Below are 21,737 nucleotides of genomic sequence, written 5' to 3' on the forward strand. Positions count from 1 at the left end.
CCCAGCCAGTCCTTACAGCCCTTCACATTGGAGCTTGGTGAGGTGAGTGCTTGCTGGGGTCAGCTCTCCCATTCTCAGCTTTTGTTTGGCATTTTGATCCAGGAAGGAGGTTGTCAGTGTTGTTGTTGTTGTTGTTTTTAATTTTTTTTAATGTTTGTTTATTTTTGAGAGACAGAGACAGAGCATGAGCAGGGGAGGAGCAGAGAGAGAGGGAGACACAGAATCTGAAGCGGGTTCCAGGCTCTGAGCTGTCAGCACAGAGCCCAACGCGGGGCTCAAATTCATGAACTGTGAGATGAGCCCAAGTCAGACACTTAACCCACTGAGCCACCCAGGTGCCCCAGTGTTTTTTTTTTTTTTTTTTAATTCATATATAATTGACATAATGTGTAAGTTTAAGGTACAGTATGTTGATTTGATACAATTATTTATTAAATATTACTCTATGATTATTCCTACAATATGATTACCCTATGATTAATATCATAGAGTTAGTTTGCATCTCTATCGTGTCACATAATTATTCTTTTTGTGAAAGCAATTAAAATCTAGTCTCTTGGCAACCTTGAAGTTCAGTATTGACGACTATAATCCCTAGTGCACTTGGGCTCCAGAATTTGTCTACCTAATTTCCTTAAATAACGTTTCTCCAGTTCTCCCATGCCCACCTGCTGGTATCCACCATCCTCTGTTACTAGGAATTTGGCTTTTTTGGATTTCACATATAAGTGTTATCATCTAGTGTTTGTCATTCTCTGACTTCCCTCACTTGGTATAATGTCCTCCAAGTCTATCCTTGTTGTTGCACATGGCAGGATTTCTTTCTCTTTTTTTACCACCGAATAATATTCAATTGTATATATAAGCCACATCTTTATCCATTCATCCGTTGATGGCCACTTAGGATGTTTCCCTGTCTTGGCTGTTGTGAATAATGCTGCAGTAAGCATGGGAGTTACATTTTTTCAAGATCCTGCTTTTCATTTCCTTTGGATATATACCCAGGACTGGGATTATTGGATCATATGGTAGTTGTTTTCATTGTCCATCTTCCTCGTTAAATTTGGACTATACTACAAAACTGCCCAGAGCATACCTTGTCTTTTTATTTACCTTTCTTATTTCCTTCCAAGACCCTAGAATTTAGCAATTGTTCCCTGGCAGGTGGGTCAGAACACTTGGGTGACCCACAAAAGCCATAGTCCTCAAAATCTTTCCTTCTGTTCCAGAGTCTTATTAACGTACCCGTATACAAGTATAATATACCTGACTCCATTGCTCCCCAAGGGTGAATTCCTTCTTTTGGAAGGAGATTGAAGAATGGCCACAATTACTTTTTTACTTTGAAGTTTTTAAGGGCTAAACGGCTTATTCACCTGAGGTTCACGGCTCCTTCTGCTAATAGATTTTCTGCTGTCCAGAGTGGCTTGTACGTGCTCTGCCCTGCCTGAACTTGTGGTGGGTGCACTGGGAAAAGCATGGATGCGTGTCTGGGAGCTTTAAGGAAGGAGATAGAAGATCCAAAAATGATGCAGATGGAAGAAGCAATAATTGAGACACATTAAGTGTGCCTTTGCTCCCCAGTTCTCCATGGGCTGTGTTTTCGGCAATTGAACTAGACCTCAACATGTTTTTTAAACTAGCTGTCTCCTTTGGAGAGACCATCCATATATCAAAATTCCTGAAAACTGAAATACATTGTATTGCTAGGGCTGGGCCTGGGGTTCTAGAGGACTGTTTTCATGGACAGGATTAAAGGCTTTTTTCTGAAAAAAGTCTCTCATCCTATTAATGCCTGAAGGTTTTTCAACATAGGACAGTCTTCCATTTCACAAGTAGAGCTACTCTTCTTCCAGATCAGCTCTCCCTCCTGAATTACTTCAATTGTATATCCCAGTGATTTTCCATTGAATGTTGTTAACCTCTTGTATTCTGTATCTCTAGAGTCTACATGACTGGGAATAAAAACCTTATAATCTTTGAGATAGGTCTTTTTTTGCCCTTCAAATTTTTATTTAAATTTCAGTTAGAGATAGGTCTTAAAAATATTCTAGAAGAAGTTCACATTTGAGGAATGCATTCACTTGATCTCACATCAGCCTTTGATTTGATAGCACTGTGCCCTTGCCCACTGAGTGGTGCTGAAATTGGAGATGCAGCTGATAAATCCTTGGCATTTTAAAGTAGCCAAGGGCCAGCCCTATTCATCTTGAAATGTATATACAGACAAAAGCAGTGTGCTGAGGCTTGGGGTTATTGCAGAAACACTGATTCTAACCAGCTTTGTTACTTTTATTTTATTTTATTTTAACGTTTATTTCTTTTTGAAACAGAGACAGAGCATGAACAGGGAAGGGTCAGAGAGAGAGGGAGACACAGAATCTGAAACAGGCTCCAGGCTCTGAGCTGTCAGCACAGAGCCTGACGCGGGGCTCGAACTCACGGACCGCGAGATCACAACCTGAGCCGAAGTTGGCCGCTTAACCGACTGAGCCACCCAGGTGCCCCAGCTTTGTTAGTTTTATAGAAAGCCCAAATGTAGCCTTCCTAGCAGTATCTGATACTCAAGAAGTATATATCCTGTGTTTCAAGATCAGGATATTTTTATTCCGGGTCCAGTTCTACCTACTGATACTGATTTCAGTGTAGTGAATTTTCTGCAGGCTTTAGTTTTTCCAAAGCAGTGGGTTTACTCTTTTCCTTTTGCTCATATGGGAAAAAAAACTTGTGAGGGACAGCATTAAATGAAAAAAAATTGAGGAACCAAGGTGTAAGATTCCAATTATGTGTATTTGTGTGTAAATATGTTTAAAAACATTTATAGGGAAGTTTTTCTGATTCAGAAGAAACTTCTAATTACCCCTGGGAAGACACACGTTGTAGGAAGAAGTTGACTTACTTTAAACTGTAATATTTTCTGTATGGTAGATTTTTAACTGTCTACATTTATTTTTTCTTTTATGTGAAAGATCTCAAAAAGGAACATAACCTAACCAACTTCTGAGAATTATGTACTGAAATCACAGTACATAAATTATGCACATGAGTTAATGAAGCATTTTTTTTTTAAATTTTATTTTAGAGAGAGAGAGCACAAATGGGGGAGGGACAGAGAGAGAGGGAGACACAGAATCCGAAGCAGGCTCCAGGCTCCGAGCTGTCGGCACAGAGCCTGTCTTGGGGCTCGAACCCACAGACCATGAGATCATGACCTTAGCCAAAGTTGGATGCTATACCGACTGAGCCACCCAAGCGCCCCTGGGTGCATTGTTTTAACAGAAATTTCAAACAGTCTGAATATCCATCAGAAGAAAGAGTTGAATAAATTATGATACATCTATACAAAGATAGTCACAAAAAAACTGGTTTGCAGGCAACAGAAAACTAACTGGCTAGTGTATGTAAAACAGAGTTAGTTGGAAGTATACTGATGTTATTTGCTTCTGGACATTTCCCCCTATGCATTTTATTTATTTTTTTAATGTTTACTTTTTGTGAGAGGGCACAAGCAAGAGAGGGGCAGAGAGAGGAGACATAGAATCCGAAGTAGGCTCCAGGCTCTGAGCTCTTAGCACAGAGCCCGATGCAGGGCTCAAACTCAAGAACTGCGAGATCATGACCTGAACCAAAGTTGGATGCTTAACTGACTGAGCCACCCAGGCACCCCACCCGCTATGCAGTTTTTACATGGTTGTAATTACATCTGCAGTATAGCATTCAGGTTTTTATTATGTAAATTTAGTTATTTTTTTGTTCCTGTTGCTAGAATCTTTAAGCCACAGTATATATAAACTGCTTTGGGTAGATATTGATAGTAAATTAGTAATCTGGAAGTAAATTATTTCCTTATTGTATGATACTTAGGTTTAATTTGCTCACTCCAACACTATCATAATGTGGCTTTAACCAGGGGAAGCAGTAGAGATGGTGAGAGATGGTAGGATTCTGATATATTTAGAAGGGAAGGGGGTCAATAGGATTTGCTGATGAATTGGATGCAAGGTAGAAAAAGTGGAGTCAAAGATGCCAGGAAGGTTTTTGGCCTTGGCAGCTGAAAAGATGGAGTTGTCACCATCTCAGATAGGGAAGCATATGGAGAGGCCTGGGGGGGGAAGACTGCTTGGAGCATGTTAAGTCTGAGATCTTTGATAGTTACAGTTGGAAGAGTCCAGAGTTCATGAGAGCTGTAAATTTGGGAGTCATCAGCATTACAGGTGGTATTTAAAGTCATGAGACTGGGTGAGATCACCAAGGAAGTGAGCAGGAATAAGGACTGAGCCCTGGGGCTTAAAGTCAGAAGAAAGGGACAGAGGAGGCTGAGAGGCAGCCACTGATGTAAAAAGAAAGCCCCTTCAAATTTCAATTAGAGATTATTCTTCATTGGTATTTCACTAAAAAATGAACTCCTATTTTACTCTGTCAAAAAAGGTAGTGATCACTAAAAATTGAGTTATGGATCTGTGATCTTCTGGTCATTGAGGCAGTTTAGAAATAGAAAATTTTGGAAGTCACCTTGATAGTAAAGAATACCAATATGAGCAGAAAACACTCTGTGAGGCTGTGTAGAACTGGTTTTTTAGAATTGTATTTCCACTGTAAAATAAAAAGCATGTAGTGGATAGATGATAAATAGATCATTGTTTTCTAGGGCTGCTGTAACAAATTACTACAGGTAGGGTGGCTTAGCAGAAATTTATTCTCTCACAGTTCTGAAAAATCAGGAAGGCCAGAAGTCTAATGTCAAGCAGGGCTGGCCCCTTCTGGAGGCTCTGAGGGATGATTCAATTCATACCCCTCTCCTAGCTTCTGTTGGCACCTTAGGGCTCTGCAGCTTGCATAACTCTCTGCCTCTGTCTTCACATGGCTTTCTCCTTATGCCTGTTTCAAATATCCTTCTCTCTTATAAGGACACCGGTCACTGGATATAGGGCCCATCCTAAATTCAAGATGATCTAATTCCCAGATCCTTAAATCTGCAAAAACTATTAAAAATGTGGTCAGTATGGGACACCTGGGTGGCTCAGTCCGTTAAGTCTCTGACTCTTGATTTCGGCTCAGGTCATGATTTCATGGTTCGTGAGTTTGAGCCCCGTGTCGGGCTCTGCCCTGGCAGCCTGGAGTCTGCTTAAGATTATCTCTCCCTGTCTCTCTGCCCCTCCCTGCCTCACAGGCACATGCACTCTCCCTCTTTCTCTCCAATAAACTTAAAAAACATATATGGTTCGGGTGCCTGGGTGGCTTAGTTAAGTATCTCACTTCAGCTCAGTTTGTGAGTTTGAGCCCCGCATTGGGCTCTATGCTGACAGTGCAGAGCCTGCTTGGAATTCTCTCTCTCCTTCTCTATCTGCCCCTACCTCCCCCACTTCTCTCTCAAAAATAAACTTTGAAAAGATATATATATATATATATATATATATATATATATATATATATACGCCACATTCACAGGTACAGGAGGTTAGCACTTGGACGTGCCTTTGCAGGGTCACTTTGTAAAAAAAAATTTTAATACTGATTTTTGACAGGGAGGGGCATAGAGAGGGGGAGAGAATCCCAAGCAGGCTCGATGCCCAGTGTGGAGCCTGACTCGAGGCTCAATTCTCTTGACTGTGAGACCATGACCTGAGCCCATATCAAGAGTTGGATGCTGAGCCACCCAGGTGCCCCTGCAGCAGGTACACTCTTAAGTCCACCACATATGATTATAAAAAGGTTTGCTGGATCAGCAATAAGTTGCTGGCCAATTCCTAAGAAATACAGATAGAAGTTGTTGCTAAGTACTAGTTTTGTGGTAAGAGATGAAATGCCAGAAAAATAAACTGTATGTAAGCATTGTTCTCACATTAACTTGGAGACAATATCAATTTCAACCACTCATCTTTATTGATAAAATAGGCTCCTATGCAGTATACACTCTCAGACATAAATTTAAGGTTCTGCTTAAAAACAAAAAATATATGGATGGAAAACTGTTGCTATGTAACAAAGTAAATGTCTTTAAACGCCAAGATCTTAAAATTATATCCAAGTAAGAAGACCAAGAATAAATTAACTTGTTTATAAAAAAATAGTTATCAAGAAACATTTTATAATAGAGCTGCCTCAATGAATTGCCTCAGACTTCATCTCAACTGTGTATTTTTTTTAATTCTGACTTGGGATAAAAACTGTATGAATGAATGTGCCACCAAATTAACAGATTCTTTACCCCAAACCAATAGAAAAGGTTAAAAATAAAAACTGTCATTTATAAAATATCAATTAAGGCCTCTGAAAAAAGGAATCTATTCAGTGTTTGGGCCATTAGCCCTTTTCAATCAGCCACATCAGCCCCACTTACTCCAAACTTAATATACAAAAATTCCAAAGTGAAAAGTAGCTTTGAATTTTACCAATATATGAAATTATACACAAAAGCTACCATGTGAATATTTCTTTAACAAATTACATACCCAAAAGTAGAATTTTCTATTGTGCTAATTTTAATATAAATTAGTATATTTAATCATATTTGATATTTTTATCCTTCTATAATCATAAAATAAGAAAAATTTAGATTTCAATTGATGTTAAAGTACATTTCTTTTTCTAGTGGCTTTTAAAAATTTACATACTGGATATAGATTTTGTAAAAAAAAAAAAAAACAAAAAACAAATACTTATAAATCTACAGATTTCCTCTCACCCCCACCCCCACCCTTTGACTGACAGAGTATAAGAAAAATCTTACAGGTTATGAGGACCAGAAAACAAATTTTATTTTGAAATTTTAATTTACTTTCTGTATTTCTTAAGAATACTTTTAAAAAAGGGTTCAATGAGGCAGAGGAATCCCCAATTTACTTTGACATTACCATACCTAGCTTGCTATATCAAACATTGCAACTCTGTTAGCTAAAAGAACTACCTAATATCCTTAAAGATCAACCAGAGAAGAGAAAAATCTCATCTTCATTATTTAGAACCAAAACTTAAATCTCTCAAAGGAGTAGTTTAACCTACTAATATGTCTCTTATAAGATCTTTCTTAGAAAGTAATACTCTTTCTCTTTCATTCCTGAAATGATATTTCATAAACTTAAACTTATGGATAATTGTTAGTGGAGTATTTTAATTATGGCAAATCAGCTAAAATTAAATTAACTTTTGTTTATGGTGCATTTGAAACATTCCTACAGTCTTGCAAACTGAATTTTCTTTGACCAAAATTTACAGTAATGGGAAGGTAGACAGGCAACCATTAAAGCTGAAATCTCACAGTACATAAGCTATTTGTTAACTCTGACACCAAACAGGGAGGAGAAATAACATTTAATATGACAGTCTTCCATTCACAAAACTGTGCCAAGATGTATATTTTAAAATTTGGATAATGTTATGAATTCCCAAACATTTATTGGGAATATTCATGTTTATCCAAGTATCAGCCAGAATAGCAACAGTACTGCTATTAGGTTCAGCAGTCACTCAAAAAATCTTTAGTTTGTTCCCCAATTAACAAAGTTTCTATTTTTTTATTATATTTTGGAATAAAATCTACAACCATTAATTCTGCATTTTTGCCAGCGTAAGAATGTCATTGCCAGTGCACTGTACATACTATAGAAAAAAAATAAAGGGTTGAGATGGATTTTTCTGTTCATTCATGTCAGTAGGCCAGTCCCAGTGACCATTTGGAGCCTTGCAGGAAGCTCACACACTTACAGGCTCTTCAGCTCTTCCTCAGACTCAGGTCACTATTGGTCACTAATGCTGACAAAGATGAACTTTCAGACACATCATCTTTCCTAAGGTTCAGAAATGATTCTCGAGTTATTTGCAGGATCTCTCTCAAGCCTTTGTTTTCTTGCTAAAAGAAGGCAAACAAAAAGATGTAGTCACCAAGATAGCTACAAAAATACAAACCTATCTTAAGCTAAACGTAAGAAGGTATGACAAAAAGTTTTATAATTGGCAGAGCAGAAATAGACTAAATGAATATACAAAGTTGAAAACTTGAATCCAGAGAACACTTTTTTAAAGAGGTAGGAACTGTGCTCCTTTTCCATCAGGTCAAAGCCGCCTTATTTATGCAGCTGTAACTGTAAATGGAACCTCAGAAACGGCCTCATTTTATCATCACAGTATAGACGAGGAAAAGTAACATCTAGATTTATATCGATATAAACACAACAAAGCCAATGATGAGAACCTCTTAGGACTTTAGTTAGTACCTTTACTACTTTCCATGTTAGCACGGAATACAGGAAAGGTTTGGTTTTCCTCACTGGAATTTGAAAGCATTGGGGCTGGTTGAGTAGATCTGAGATTTTTCAAGAAGGATAGGTGGGCAAATCGAGCACTGATAAACTCTTTTTCTTCTAGATTAGTTACTGTAAGAATTTGCAGACATTTAACAACTATTTTGTTCTCAGTCTTACTTTCTACGTTTCAATGGTATAAAGCAAGGATCAGCAAACTACAGCCTGGCTTCAGGCCTGTTATTGTAAATTAAACTTCACTGAACATAGGTAAACTGAATATTTTTTTGTGTGTATGGCTGCTTTTGTGTTACAATGACAGAGTTGAGTAGCACAGAGTTGAGGAACACAGAATGTCTGGTTTGCAAAAAAATATTTTCTGTCTGGTCCTTTACTGAAAAAGTTTGCTAAGCCCTGTTTTAAAGAATGAGAGAACACTATGCTTAGAGACTGAAATCACTTTTGGCCCTCTATAACCAGTATCTCCACCATCATTTCAAAAAGAAGCTTTTAAAGTATAAAAGTCTACTGATTTGAACTATTCAACAATAACTTATGCTTTCACTACCACACAATAAAAGACAGAAAAGCTTTTATATTCCACAGAAGAATACGAATGCCCAAAGAATATTTGTAGATTAAAATAATTTTCCCTGCATCACCATGATCTCCAATAGAAATAAAGAAATTTTTTAAATTACTAAGTTAAAAGGCATATTCACCCAGTAACAGGAACACATAGCATCAAAAAATGTCAATTTGCTCAAATACTGCTATAAGTTATACTGATCCTAGACTCTTGTATTACTATTGAAATAGTCTTGCATTATATACCCATATAACCAATATCCAGGTTAAGAAAGAGAACATTACTAGTTTTCCCGAGATGTATATATTTATTTAAATGGGATGTATTTTCTGGCATAAATCTTCATGTGGACAGTTTTCACCCAATTTACAATTTAAAACTTACTTCAAGTTGAAATATTCGTTCCTGTTCCTTGCAGCCCTGTTGCTCATCAATTTCAATGGCTTTCCTCATTACTGCTGCCATTTCTGTTATCTGATCAACATGTGCTTGTAATTCCTGAAAAAAAGATGGGAATTGCAAATCAGTGAAATAACTGTTTTTACTTTTGGATACTCTCTTTAAAAAAAAAAAATCTGCTTTGCCACTTAATATGAATGTAATATTCTTACATTGCCATTTAACATGAATGTAATATATCAAACACATTTATAAGAAAGTTGACTGACCATGAATGTGCTTTTGAAATCAGATTTCTGTTAGGACTATAAATAAGGATAAGCAGCATAATTACAACTAAACCCACTAGCAAGAAGAGTACTATTTCACATTCCTCTTACCACAAATGATCAACAACCTTTCCTTTTTTGTACCTACACCTACTAAAGTAATGGGAAAGACAAAAATTTTTGACACATTCAGTCTCTTTATCTCTAAAGTCTTGATGATTTATAAATCTTTATTATCTATGCCTAAACATTGATCTCAATCCAACCTACACTTGATCTTAGCCAAAAGGCCAAGAAGCGATGATCTCAATCCAACCTAAAACTTTCCCAGGTTATAATCCTCCTTGAGAGCAGGAACTGTATCTTGTTTATATTTGCCTGTGTTTGGTACATAACAGATCAGGTAATAATAAATACTGAGTAAAATGAACATAAGTCTGCTTTTAAGTATTAAAATATTAAATGGCCTTCTTTGCAAACTGTTCAAAATATAATTTAGGTATAAAATAGATATCCACGTTTATTTGGTACAGCAAGTAGATAAGTTTTTTCCAATCTTGTGGTATTCATTTTTGCACACCCATGATGTGCCAGGCACTGTGCTAGGCAATAGGAATACGAAGCCTATTAAGACATGTTTCCTGCTTTCAAGGAGCTTCTAGTCAGGTGAAAGAGACAGACACAAGGTTTAAAAACCAGCAGAAACTTAAGAATAATCATTTCTCAACAAACAGCTTCTATAGACCATTGTTCACTGGCATTTGAGGGTGACTTTATTACATTAAGGTCAAAAATCAAGTATAAGAGCTCAAAAGTGCCCCCAAACCTTGTCTCTTAAATAGCCGTATATACCCTATTTGTAAAAAGGATTTGAAGGCGACCCCCAAAACCTATAAAACTAGTAACTGTGAAAGAAATATGGAGAACAAACAGTATCTTTAGCAAACCACACAATATCTTCTAGCCAACAAAAATGCAAGTCCTTGTATTATTTTAATGGAAAAACCTATACAATGCTAGTATGCAAAAGGCGGCAAAATAAAAGGACTAATCTACCCTATCCAATATGATGCTACATAAATGTCAATTAAAATTAAACACCTTTTAAAAAGTTAACAATTCAGCTCCTCAGTTGCATTAGTGACACTTCAAGTGCTCACTAGCCACATGTGGCTGGTGGCTTCCATACTGAACAGCACAGATAACATTTCCATCATTTCAGAAAGTGCTATTGGACAGTCCTGGATTAGATTATGGTAGCAAGAATAGTGTCAAGACCAACATTTGTCATATTCTGAAACAGGTTTTTGAAAATGATTAAATCCCCTCCCTCTGGAAAGGGAGCATAATGTTTAAAAGCAAGTTAAATACAGATAACTGCAGCAGCAGATTAAGGATAATGAAAAAATTCTGAACACCAACACTTTTTTCAGCTTATCATTTACTGTCCTTTTAGGTGAAAAGATGGTACAGGAAGGAAATAATTCTTTGCCTTTAAAATGGAAGAAAACAAGATTCCACTAATTTTTTCAGGACAGAGCCTGTTCTAATAAAATCATGAAACAAAACAAAATCCCAAGACTTCAAACAGAGTAGTATTTTTCTAGACCCAGTTCATGGATAGTTCATTTATTACAATAAAATTTTTAGGGAAGCATCATAGACCTTTTAATGAACACAAGAGGCTAAGACCTGTGTTTTCGAAACAGTCTTAAAGGCACAAGGTGTCAGTAACATAATCCTTGAATTGTCAGTGATATCATCCTTGAAATGCTCATTTTTAACTCTTGTTTAGGTTTATTCAACTTTGCTCAGTCAAGACTTGCCACAATTAAAACAAAGTTAAGACAAGTTAGTGTATGCTATTAAATCATAACACCTAAACAAAGGCATGTTTAGGTAACTGTGACCTCAAACTGAAGGACTACTAACCATCAGAAATCTGAATTAAAATAGTTTGAGCAAAATTTTTATGAAATTAGATTAAAATGACTGCCAAGAAAACATCTTTGATGTTCCCAAAGAGGGTAATTGTTTAGAGACTACTAAAATTTTGCAGCGATAAAATGAAAAGCTGGCTTGAACAACCTTTAAAGCCTGCAATTACCTAACAGGCTGTGTATGATACAATACACAGAGAAATGACAGATTTAAAGTTTCTACACTGAATGTTTTTGCATGGCTATCAAAAGCACAGCATTTTTAAAAAGCAAGTTCATTTATTTGTTGATTTAAACTGGCAGGAAAATTCAATGTAAAAGAACGTTTTAAATGGACCTCCCCCCTTCCATCCACACCCCAAAAGTTGACTGTTTTATTTAGTGTACATTCTGATTTGCTTCCAAGTGCCTCCTCTCCAGTCCATGTTGAGATGCTTCAAAGATGTGTCGAGATGCATCAAGGAAGAATCCTTCGGAGCTGTTACGATGTACCATGTCAATCTGTAGTATAGAGTCATTATAATGTTAATACGGATATTATCCGTAATTTAAAAACTGATGAGTGTTAGTTCATGCGTGTTAGCCAACTGTTTGAAATGTTTGTTTTTTTAAGATTTCCAAAAAGGCATCTGTTCAAAAATAACGTAAAAATGAGTATTTGGATAAAAATGAGTTCTTCTCAAACCTTTTACTGATTTTTAAATCTGTGCTCAAAAACTTCTAAGTGAGGGAGAAATTCTGTATCACGGTGGTTTCAAAATGGTCTCACGCCAAAATGCTGTTATGTGTAACTCTGTTAATCTAAATGTGTTATAAAATTTTTTTGTGTTTAGGCTTATCAGAGTGTCAATAGCTAAACACATCCTGGAATCTTTTATTTCTGCACCTTTATCACACAAGTGTCTCTGCTCACCCACTTCTGCTTGTTGACACTTCCCCCCCTCTAATAATTAACTCAAGGCTGGATTTAGATGGGATTTTTCTTCCTTTCTTGACACCTTTCCAGATTCTCCTCATGAGAACTAATCTTACTTCCACTCATATTCCCATATTAAATGATATCTCTATTTTAGGATTCATCACATCCTATCTTATATTCGATATGTTTCTATCTCCCTTTACACTGTAAGCTCCTATGGCAAAGTAATGGAACATATGTATTCATTCATCTTATGATTAATAACTAAGCCAGTGCAAGTGTTAATAAATGTTTATTTGAGTTGAAGTGTCTCCTTTTTGGGAAAAATCAAAATCACAAACATTAATATGTATTAGTTAGAATTAACAACAAGTAACTGAACAGTCATTTTATGGAAGGTAAGGATCAGCACTTAGATGAATTCAATCTCCATAGTAAAAAAGGATGGTTTACAGCTATCTTAAGAAATGTTTAACTTTATGGATTAATGAAATTGCTCTAGTGAATGGCAAAATCTTATGTGTTTTAGAAAACATTTGCTTCTGGCATAGTTGCTACCAGACAACTTAGCAACCTGCAGTATCTTATGCTAAACACTTTTTGGTCAGAGTATTCCCTTTAGATCTTAAAAAATTTCTTAGGTTTTAAACACTAGGGGCTTTTGGAATTTCTGAAGATTATACCAATAATTTAAATCAATTTAAATTTATTTTACCAATAATTTAAATCAATTCATCTTTGTACCTTTAAAAGAAACAGTCAAGTTATACAATTAAATTTAAATGTTTTTATAATGATCTCTAACAATAGATAAATTTATGTTCAAAAGATTGCCACTTAAACATCCAAGGTTATTCCCCTTCAGTTAGAAGATGAATAGTGTAATTAGATAACATTAAACACTTATTTATTAATCTATTTTACTATTGACACAAGAAGTATCTATAACTAACTTCCTTAATAATGTAAAGTTGTCACACAAAGATTTACTAGGTATTTAATTTTAATAGAATAATAACTTAAAAATACCCACAAGCACTAAGATGGAAGAATTAAGAATTATCTTAAGGACTCTAAAATGTATTTCAATAATTGAGAAAGATGAAAACATGTCTTACAACAGTATTTCTTAAATGTTAGTTATAACTAATAGTTAGTTCACCATTATCCAATACAGATAATAGCTAGAAATCACAGTATTCTAATATTTTTATTTCACACCAGCAGTTAAAACTCAGTTTAAAATGTAAACAGGAAAGGATTATTCTACTTGTCTTTATAGCAGTTGCTAACAAACACAGGGACATACAAAAAGGAAACACACAGGGATGTCAATAAGTAAAATGAGCAGAGGGAAAGACACAAATTTCTAACCAGCTGGGCTCTGTCTCTAAAAATGGTGCTAACTGATCTGCGCCTGGGGGCAGCAGGGGGCAAAATTTTAAGATGTTGGTTCTTTTCCTTCCCAGCCGCCCATGGTTTTTTCCATCATACTCAGTATTATGTATAATCTGGATGAAGTAGCCTCATTCAGTAAATAGTCTTAAGAAATCTACCTTTAGCTGGTTTCAGATTTCTGAAATGTTTTCAACATTTCAATTTTTGTTTTCGCAACAAATGTCAACACACATATTAGAAGAAATATTTCTTAAAAGCAGATAACCTTACAGAATAATTTTGAATTGAATACACTTACCTTTAACTTCCCAAATAAAATTTATTTTTGAAAGTATGTTAAAGCTATTAGGGGACAAAAGGAGTTAGGAGGATAATCAAAATATGTAACAAGTAATGAAAAAAATAAGGAAAAGCAGAAAATTTCAGAAAGATGAAGTATTCAGTATCATGTTAGATACCTGTGATTTAACAACAGCAAAAAAAAAAAAAATCTCAACACAAGTTAACTGATTTGTGCTTCTTTTCATTTCAAATTATGTTTATAAAATGGATTACCTTGGAGTGCTGCTCTTTTAACTTCGTTATTATACCTGGATCATCTTTTTTGCTAGCCATTAGCAGTCTAAACATTTGCTCTCGATACTTGCTCATTATAAGTTCCAAGGCAGACTGATGTTCTTCCAGAGATGTACGCAATTCTATCAAGAACAACAAGAATAACAGTATATTTTACTGAAACTTGAGTTAAAGATGTACAAAATAGTCTCTTCCCAATTACATTTATCAAAAAAGCAACTTTATAAAGAGGGTATTTTGGCAAGAACACATATGAAAAAATCTTGCCATAAAGAAATAAAGGATATTGGGGCGCCTGGGTGGCGCAGTCGGTTAAGCGTCCGACTTCAGCCAGGTCACGATCTCGCGGTCCGTGAGTTCGAGCCCCGCGTCGGGCTCTGGGCTGATGGCTCGGAGCCTGGAGCCTGTTTCTGATTCTGTGTCTCCCTCTCTCTCTGCCCCTCCCCCGTTCATGCTCTGTCTCTCTCTGTCCCAAAAATAAATAAACGTTGAAAAAAAAAAATTTAAAAAAAAAAAAAGAAAGGATACCAAATAGAGTCCTTTATTAGTTTTTTGAATAACCATTTAAAACTAATTTTTATAGAATCATTTCAACAAACATTTACTGAATAACAATTAAATACCAGATAATGCTGTATATTAGGAACTCCCAAAAGGCCATGGAGCGCACAGTCTAGTCGAGAAAGCCAATACATAAATAATTATAATACAGTGTATAAAGTACAGAATAGAGCTCTACCCAAATATATATGAGAGAAGTCTGTGAGGAAAAAGTGGTGAAAGCTTTACATTACTGAGATTAATTTGCATTTCTTAGCTGAAAAATAAAGGAAAAGACATTCTGAATAGGGAGGCATGACAGTGGATGCTGTGTTGAGGGACTAGTTCAGGATGGCAAGAAAAAAGGTTTCATGGAGAAGAGAGGTATGGGAAAAAGAAAAAAAAGGCTTAGAGTTAATTTTGAAGGCTTTTGGATAAGGAAATAAGCATACAGTGAAGGTTCTAAAGCAAAAGAATAGCATGATCAGATAGATCTTTGAAAAATTAATCTGATGCCTGTGTTGAAGATAGACTGAAGGGGAAAAGAGACTGCAATCAGGGAGACCAATGAGGACAGTTCAGGGACGTGATTAGGAACGCCTAAGCAAGAAGCCAAAGCAGTGGGACCACAGAGAAAGAAAGGGAATTATTTCATAGGTAACAACAATGGTACAAACTGGATATTGAGGGTGAGAACCTAAGATGACTCCAAGCAAGGTAGACACTCATATATAGGAAAGGGATAAAAACTAATACATAGATTTTAGACATATGGACCAGAAATAAGATTAGTAACAGAGAGTAAATTTAGCTGGCCATTGCCCTACTGGTTCCAAATTAATAGTCCAATTGTAAATTAAAGCTCTCTTTTAACTAAATGTAACTAATTTTAACTATAATCCAATGCACTATCCTCTTCAAAGTGTAGATTTTATGGTATGTGGATGAGAGTAACAAATAATAGTAAACAGTAACAAAAGAACATGTGCAAAAGAAATGAAAAAAATTTTTTAAACTCCTTTATTTTCAAGGCATTTGATGAGCCACTTAGTAACTTAATTCATTATAACATTCCTGGTTCTTAACTCTAGTGGTCAAACTCCGTTGTTTTTACAATCATATGTTCACTGGAATGAAGTGATTATATATATCTTACCTTTGTTCTCTTGTTGCAATTCTCTGATTTGTCTGTTTTCTTGCTGGATTCCCATAACTAATGTGGACCGTGGCCGATGCCTTGCAACTTCATTAAGTTCTTGAATTTCTTCCTGATACTAATGAAAAGATTAAAAAAGAACATGTGGGGAGAAAATATTTGAAAATATATTTCTGAGATATATATCTGATGAGGGTTTAATATCCAGAATATATAAAGAACTCTTAAACCTCTCAACAATAAGAAGACCACCCAATTAAGAGATGGGCAAATAAGATAAGTTCTGGGGATCTAATGTATAGCATGGTGACTATAGTTAATAATATTGTATTCTATGGTTAGAAATTAATAAGAGTAGATCTTAAATGTTCTCATCACACACACATACATGGTAATTATGTGAGGCGATGGAGGTGTTAACCTTACTGTGGTAATCACTTTGCAATACATATGTGTATCAAATCATCTTGTACACCCTAAGCTTACACAATGTTGTATGTCAATTCTATCTCAGTAAAGCTGGGGAAAAAATGGGCAAGGGGTCTGAAGAGACAATTCTCTAAAGAAGGTATACAAATGGCCAATAAGCACATAAAAAGATGCTTAATATTATTAGTCATTAGAGAAATGCAATTCAATATAACAGTGAGATACAACTTCACAACCACTAGGATGATCTTAATCAAAAAGTCAAATAACAAGTGTTAGAATGTGGAGAAACTATTATATTGTTGATTGGAATGTAAAATGGTGTAGCTGCTTTGGAAAACAGTCTGGCAGATCTTCAAAAAGTTAAACACAGCCATTATATGACCCATCCATTCTACCCCCAGGTATATACCCAAGATAACTAGAAATATATGTTTATACAGAAACATACACAAATATTCATAGCAGTATTATTTATAATAGCCCCGAAATAGAAACAATCCAAATGTCCATCAACTGATGGACACAATACACTATATCCTTATATGATGGAATATTAAGTCAGCAATTAAAAGGAAAAAAAAACCTGATATATGCTACAACATGGATGAACTACAAAAACATTTTAAAAAGTCACAAAAAAGCCACATATAGAACAACATTTACATGAAATATCCCAAATAGACAAATCCATAGAGATAGAAAGATTAGTTGCCAGAGGGAAGGGAAAGCCAAGGGAGTGGCTGCTAACAGAGGTGGACTTTGGGGGGTGATGGGAAGTTCTGGAATTAGACAGTGATCATGGTAGCACAACCTGTGAATGTACCAAAATCCAATGAACTATACCTTTCAAAAGGGTACCTTTTATTTACGGGTATTGTGAATTATATCTCAATAATAATAGTAAAAGAACATGGGCAAAAGAAATGAAAAAATTTTTAATGTGAATCTAACTTTAAAACTGTACTCCTTTATATTCAAGGCATTTTATTCTTTTTAATTTTTTTTTTCAACGTTTATTTGTTTTTGGGACAGAGAGAGACAGAGCATGAACGGGGGAGGGTCAGAGAGAGAGGGAAACACAGAATTGGAAACAGGCTCCAGGCTCTGAGCCATCAGCCCAGAGCCCGACGCGGGGCTCGAACTCACAGACCGCGAGATCGTGACCTGGCTGAAGTCGGATGCTTAACCGACTGCGCCACCCAGGTGCCCCTTCTTTTTAATTTTTTAAGTTTATTTATTTTCTTAATAAAGAAACAGAGACAGAGACGGTGTGGGGGGGGGGAGGGGCAGAGAGAGGGAGAGAGACAGAGAATCCCAAATAGGCTCCACACTGTCAGCGCAGAGCCCCATGTGGGGCTCAAACTCTCAAAACCATGATATCATGACCTGAGCCGAAACCTAGAGTCAGACACTTAACGGACTGAGCCACCCAGGCGCCTCTATATTCAAGGCATTTTAATGTTCCACTTAGTAATGTATTAATTATAACATTCTTGGTTTTTAACTTTAGTTGTCAAACTCTTTTGTTTTTACAACTCAATACCAGATATGTTTACTGGAATGCATGAGTCAAACTGGATAGTTAGGGAGATAGGTAATCTGTTTAGGGCAACAAAACAAGTAAATTTGCTCCATTATTTCTAGTAGCTTTGTTAAAAGCATCATCCCAGGATTGCTTCCTTTTACAAAATGGATGAGTTTCACAAGAGTAGGCTATGAATATACATCTCCCCTGATTTCCATCATAATAGCAGAGATTTTATATTTCTCTTAGAGTTGAAAATTTTTATCATAAGGCTTAAAATGATAGTTGAACTCCATGGACCACTGGAAAATTCTCATATGCAAGTTCTTATATAAAAGAATAAGAAGTGAAGCCCTTTTCATTTCTTCTTTTATTGATAGCATTAAATGAAAAACAAGGTAGTAAGTACAAATTCAACAACTGCCTAATGTATAAACCAGATACTGCCTTACATCATTTTCAAAAACTACTTCATTGTTAAATAACATCACTAAGTACTTTTACAGAGAAAAATATGAACATTACATTATAAAAATATGAGAGAAAAGTATGTGTCACTATTAGTAAAAGTTATTATTTGGTTTTTGTCATATATATATGAACCTAATATATTCATATATTTTCTAAACTCCAATGTGCAACTCTGTCAGGAAAACAAGTGATCAAATCTATAGTTTTTAGAGTATACATGCATATATACTGTCACCTGGATGTGACAAAATTATATGATAACGTAAAGTAAAATTAAAACATAGAAGTCAAGCTACTTTTAAATTCTATAGAACATTAAAAAATACCTAAATACTAATTAGGCAGAAATTTATGATTCAAGCAATACATAAATGTCTAGGACTGCTTTTTAAAAAAAGAATCAACAAGAAAGAAGAAAAATCAAACCTGCTTCATTGCTTCTACCCGCTTGTTAAGAGCTGTGGTTTGCTCAATCAGAGATTCTGCTGCATCATCATGATCTCTCAATCTTTCAACAAGAGCTTTAGCATCAGCAAGTGCCTTCTCAATTGTGCAACTCATTTCTAAAGGAATACCTATAAAATTAAAATCAAGATTCAAAACAAAGCCAGCATACCATTTTATTATTTTAGGTTCATGTTAACATAGATATGCTTCTTAAGCTACAATTGTTATAGGACTGTTCATGGGGAGAAAAAAACATCTAAGAACCCTTGCAGTTTTGCTTCTGTTAGGATGGCATAAGCTTGAAAGTGAATTTATAATAGTAAAAAAATTAAAGCATATAAATGATTTGCAGAAATAATCAGAATGTATTTAAAACACCCTGAATCTATGGTGGGGAAAAGCAGCACAAATCAAGTGAACACATTTTATATTGTATAAAAATTGTGCTTTTGGGGCACCTGGCTGGCTCAGCTGGTAGAGCATGCGACTCTTGATCTTGGGGTTTTAAGTTCAAGTTCCATGTTTAGGTGTAGAGATTACTGAACAATAAAATCTTTTTATTTTTATTTTTTTTAAATGTTTTTATTTTTGAGAGAGAGCATGAGCAGGGGAGGAACAGAGAGAGAAGGAGACAAAGGCTCCAGGCTCTGAGCTGTCAGCACAGAGCCCGACGGGGGGCTCGAACTCATAAACAGCGAGATTCTGACCTGAGCCGAGGTCAGATGCTTAACCAACCCAGGTGCCCCAAAATAAAATCTTTAATAAAAAAAAATTTGTGCTCTTCATGAGGGCGCTCTGTCATCTTGTTATTTGTGAAAAAGGTCACTTTATTAGTCTATATTCTGTGGTTCATGATTCTCAGTCACTAACTAGGAGATCCTTCCTAGCCTCTGCTTAGTTAGGTGACCTGAGACCCCATTCACAACACACACTGACCAGCCAAAGTGGTCTCTTATGTGTCATGCTACGTCAAAGTGTCCTTCTTTTGGAGGAACTACTTCTTATAGGAACTATTATAATCCTAACTCTTGCACTTTCCTTAGTAATTAAAAAAAATATATTACTTAGAGCACCAGCCATTATCAGAAATTTTTGATATGTTAAAATCAATAAATATTTAAGAGGAGCTCAAAATATTAGGAGACAAAATATGAAACAGTTAGTTAGCTTCATCATTTGATATGCAGTGACCTCAAAACAAATTTTAATTCTAAAATAATCTCTCTCAAAAATGTAAACATTCTGAAACTTACCATCTTTTTGTTTGTTTATTTGTTTTGAGAATGACAGAGACAGACAGGCCACAAACTGGGGGTGGGCAGAGAGAGGGAGAGAGAGAATCCCAGGCAGGCTCTGTGCTGATCTCATGAACTGTGAGATCATGATCTGCGCTGAAATCAAGAGTTGGGCACACAACCAGCTAAGCTACCCAGGTGCCCCTGAAACTTACTATCTTCAAATTTTCTCTTTGTACTAAGTTTTACCTTACCTTCTATATGAGCCATACTCTCTTCAGGGTTTTCTCAAAAAGTAAAATCACACTATAAAATTACTAGGCCAGAAGCCAGCTCTATAAGTTAAAACTCTCATATGGATCCCAGTTAACGGCTATAATTAAGGATTTCATCAACTTTAGGAAGACAGAAATTTGCTACAGAATGTGACTGTTAGAGTCTACTGTACTAGTTCAAACCTGAATAATAGGATTCAATTAGAATAAATTAAAGGGTAAAACTGCCAATTTACAAAATCTTCAATATGTGACTGGACATTTCTAGAGAGCTTCCAAAATTAAACAAGCTGGAAATTAATACAACTTCTGGCTCCCCAGATAAAACAACCAAAAGATTTGTCTTCTAAGATTTGAGAGGTTTAGCAAAAGGTACTTGAAAAAATGAGAAGCAAAAGGGTCATTAGTTATCAATGTCCCATACTAGCTAAAACACAGAAGGACAACTATCCAGTGTCTATCCAAGATACTGCTTCTAGGAAAACATTAGCATCCAACAATGTCCTGTCGTTTCTCCAAACTTTTTAAGAGAATTACCAAATGCTACAGATGGATAATAATACAGATTTCCTTTCATATTTAAGTCACCATATCTGCCATTAACTCCACTACCATGAAACACTAGATCCTTCAGAGTAAAAGTTTCGTTATTTAAAGTCCCCTTACCAATAAACCCACAAAAACAAACAGAACAAAACAAACAGGGAGGGAGAAGAGGGGACAAACTGACTTATATTTGATAGCTTGACACTACCTAAAATAGACAACACACAATAAAAATACTATACAAGCTAACATTCTATGTATGTACTAGTATACATACATATGTAAGTACAGAACTACTTTAAAGTGTGTTATAAGCTAAGTTCTTTGACCACAAGTCCTTATGCAGGGGCCTCAGATAAAACAATAAAATCATAAATCTATGGAGAAGTTCAAAGATTCCATCACAGACACGCAAAATCTGGTCTGACATTCCAAAAAGAAACATGGGATGATCAAGTTGTAAAATCTATAAAGGTAAGAGCTGCCACAATCAGAATGGTGACTTGATAGCACCAGATGAAACCTCAAATGGACTCTAAAACTCCATGAAACATCTTATTCCAATAGGAAAAAACTGGCCACAGTATTCAAAACATGGATAGAAAATTTTTTTGGATAGCATAAGATATGGCCCAGTGCATGCTTTATTTGTAGATAAATCTGGAAAATTTTTATTTTTTTTAATTAAAAAAATTATTTTAGGTTTATTTATTTTTGGGAGAGAGACAGAAAGAGTGGGAGAGGGGCAGAGAGAGAGAGAGAGAGAATCCCAAGCAGGCT

At 35.6% G+C, this 21,737-nt stretch overlaps 1 protein-coding gene and 1 pseudogene across 3 annotated transcripts in view; both read right to left on the reverse strand.

The window, feature by feature from the left end:
- Positions 1-5,860: 5,860 nt before the first annotated feature.
- FGFR1OP2 (FGFR1 oncogene partner 2) overlaps positions 5,861-21,737 on the reverse strand; it is a 35,815-nt gene continuing 19,938 nt past the window's right edge. For 2 of the 3 annotated variants that reach the window (XM_025930796.2, XM_025930795.2), the window contains exons 2-7: positions 18,881-19,029; positions 16,027-16,144; positions 14,310-14,452; positions 11,825-11,938; positions 9,214-9,327; positions 5,861-7,849 (exon numbers count right to left, since the gene is read on the reverse strand). In XM_025930796.2, the coding sequence (XP_025786581.1) occupies positions 7,712-7,849; positions 9,214-9,327; positions 11,825-11,938; positions 14,310-14,452; positions 16,027-16,144; positions 18,881-19,015 (762 nt within the window). In that variant the 5' untranslated portion in view covers positions 19,016-19,029 and the 3' untranslated portion in view covers positions 5,861-7,711. The remainder of the gene's footprint in view (positions 7,850-9,213; positions 9,328-11,824; positions 11,939-14,309; positions 14,453-16,026; positions 16,145-18,880; positions 19,030-21,737) is intronic. The other variant, XM_025930797.2, reaches the window with a different exon arrangement.
- On the reverse strand, positions 9,665-9,799 carry LOC112868064 (U2 spliceosomal RNA; annotated as a pseudogene).

This window comes from Puma concolor, chromosome B4 (assembly GCF_028749965.1).
Source record: "Puma concolor isolate L17-30 chromosome B4, mPumCon1.1.hap2, whole genome shotgun sequence".
Classification (NCBI taxonomy): Eukaryota; Metazoa; Chordata; class Mammalia; order Carnivora; family Felidae; genus Puma; species Puma concolor.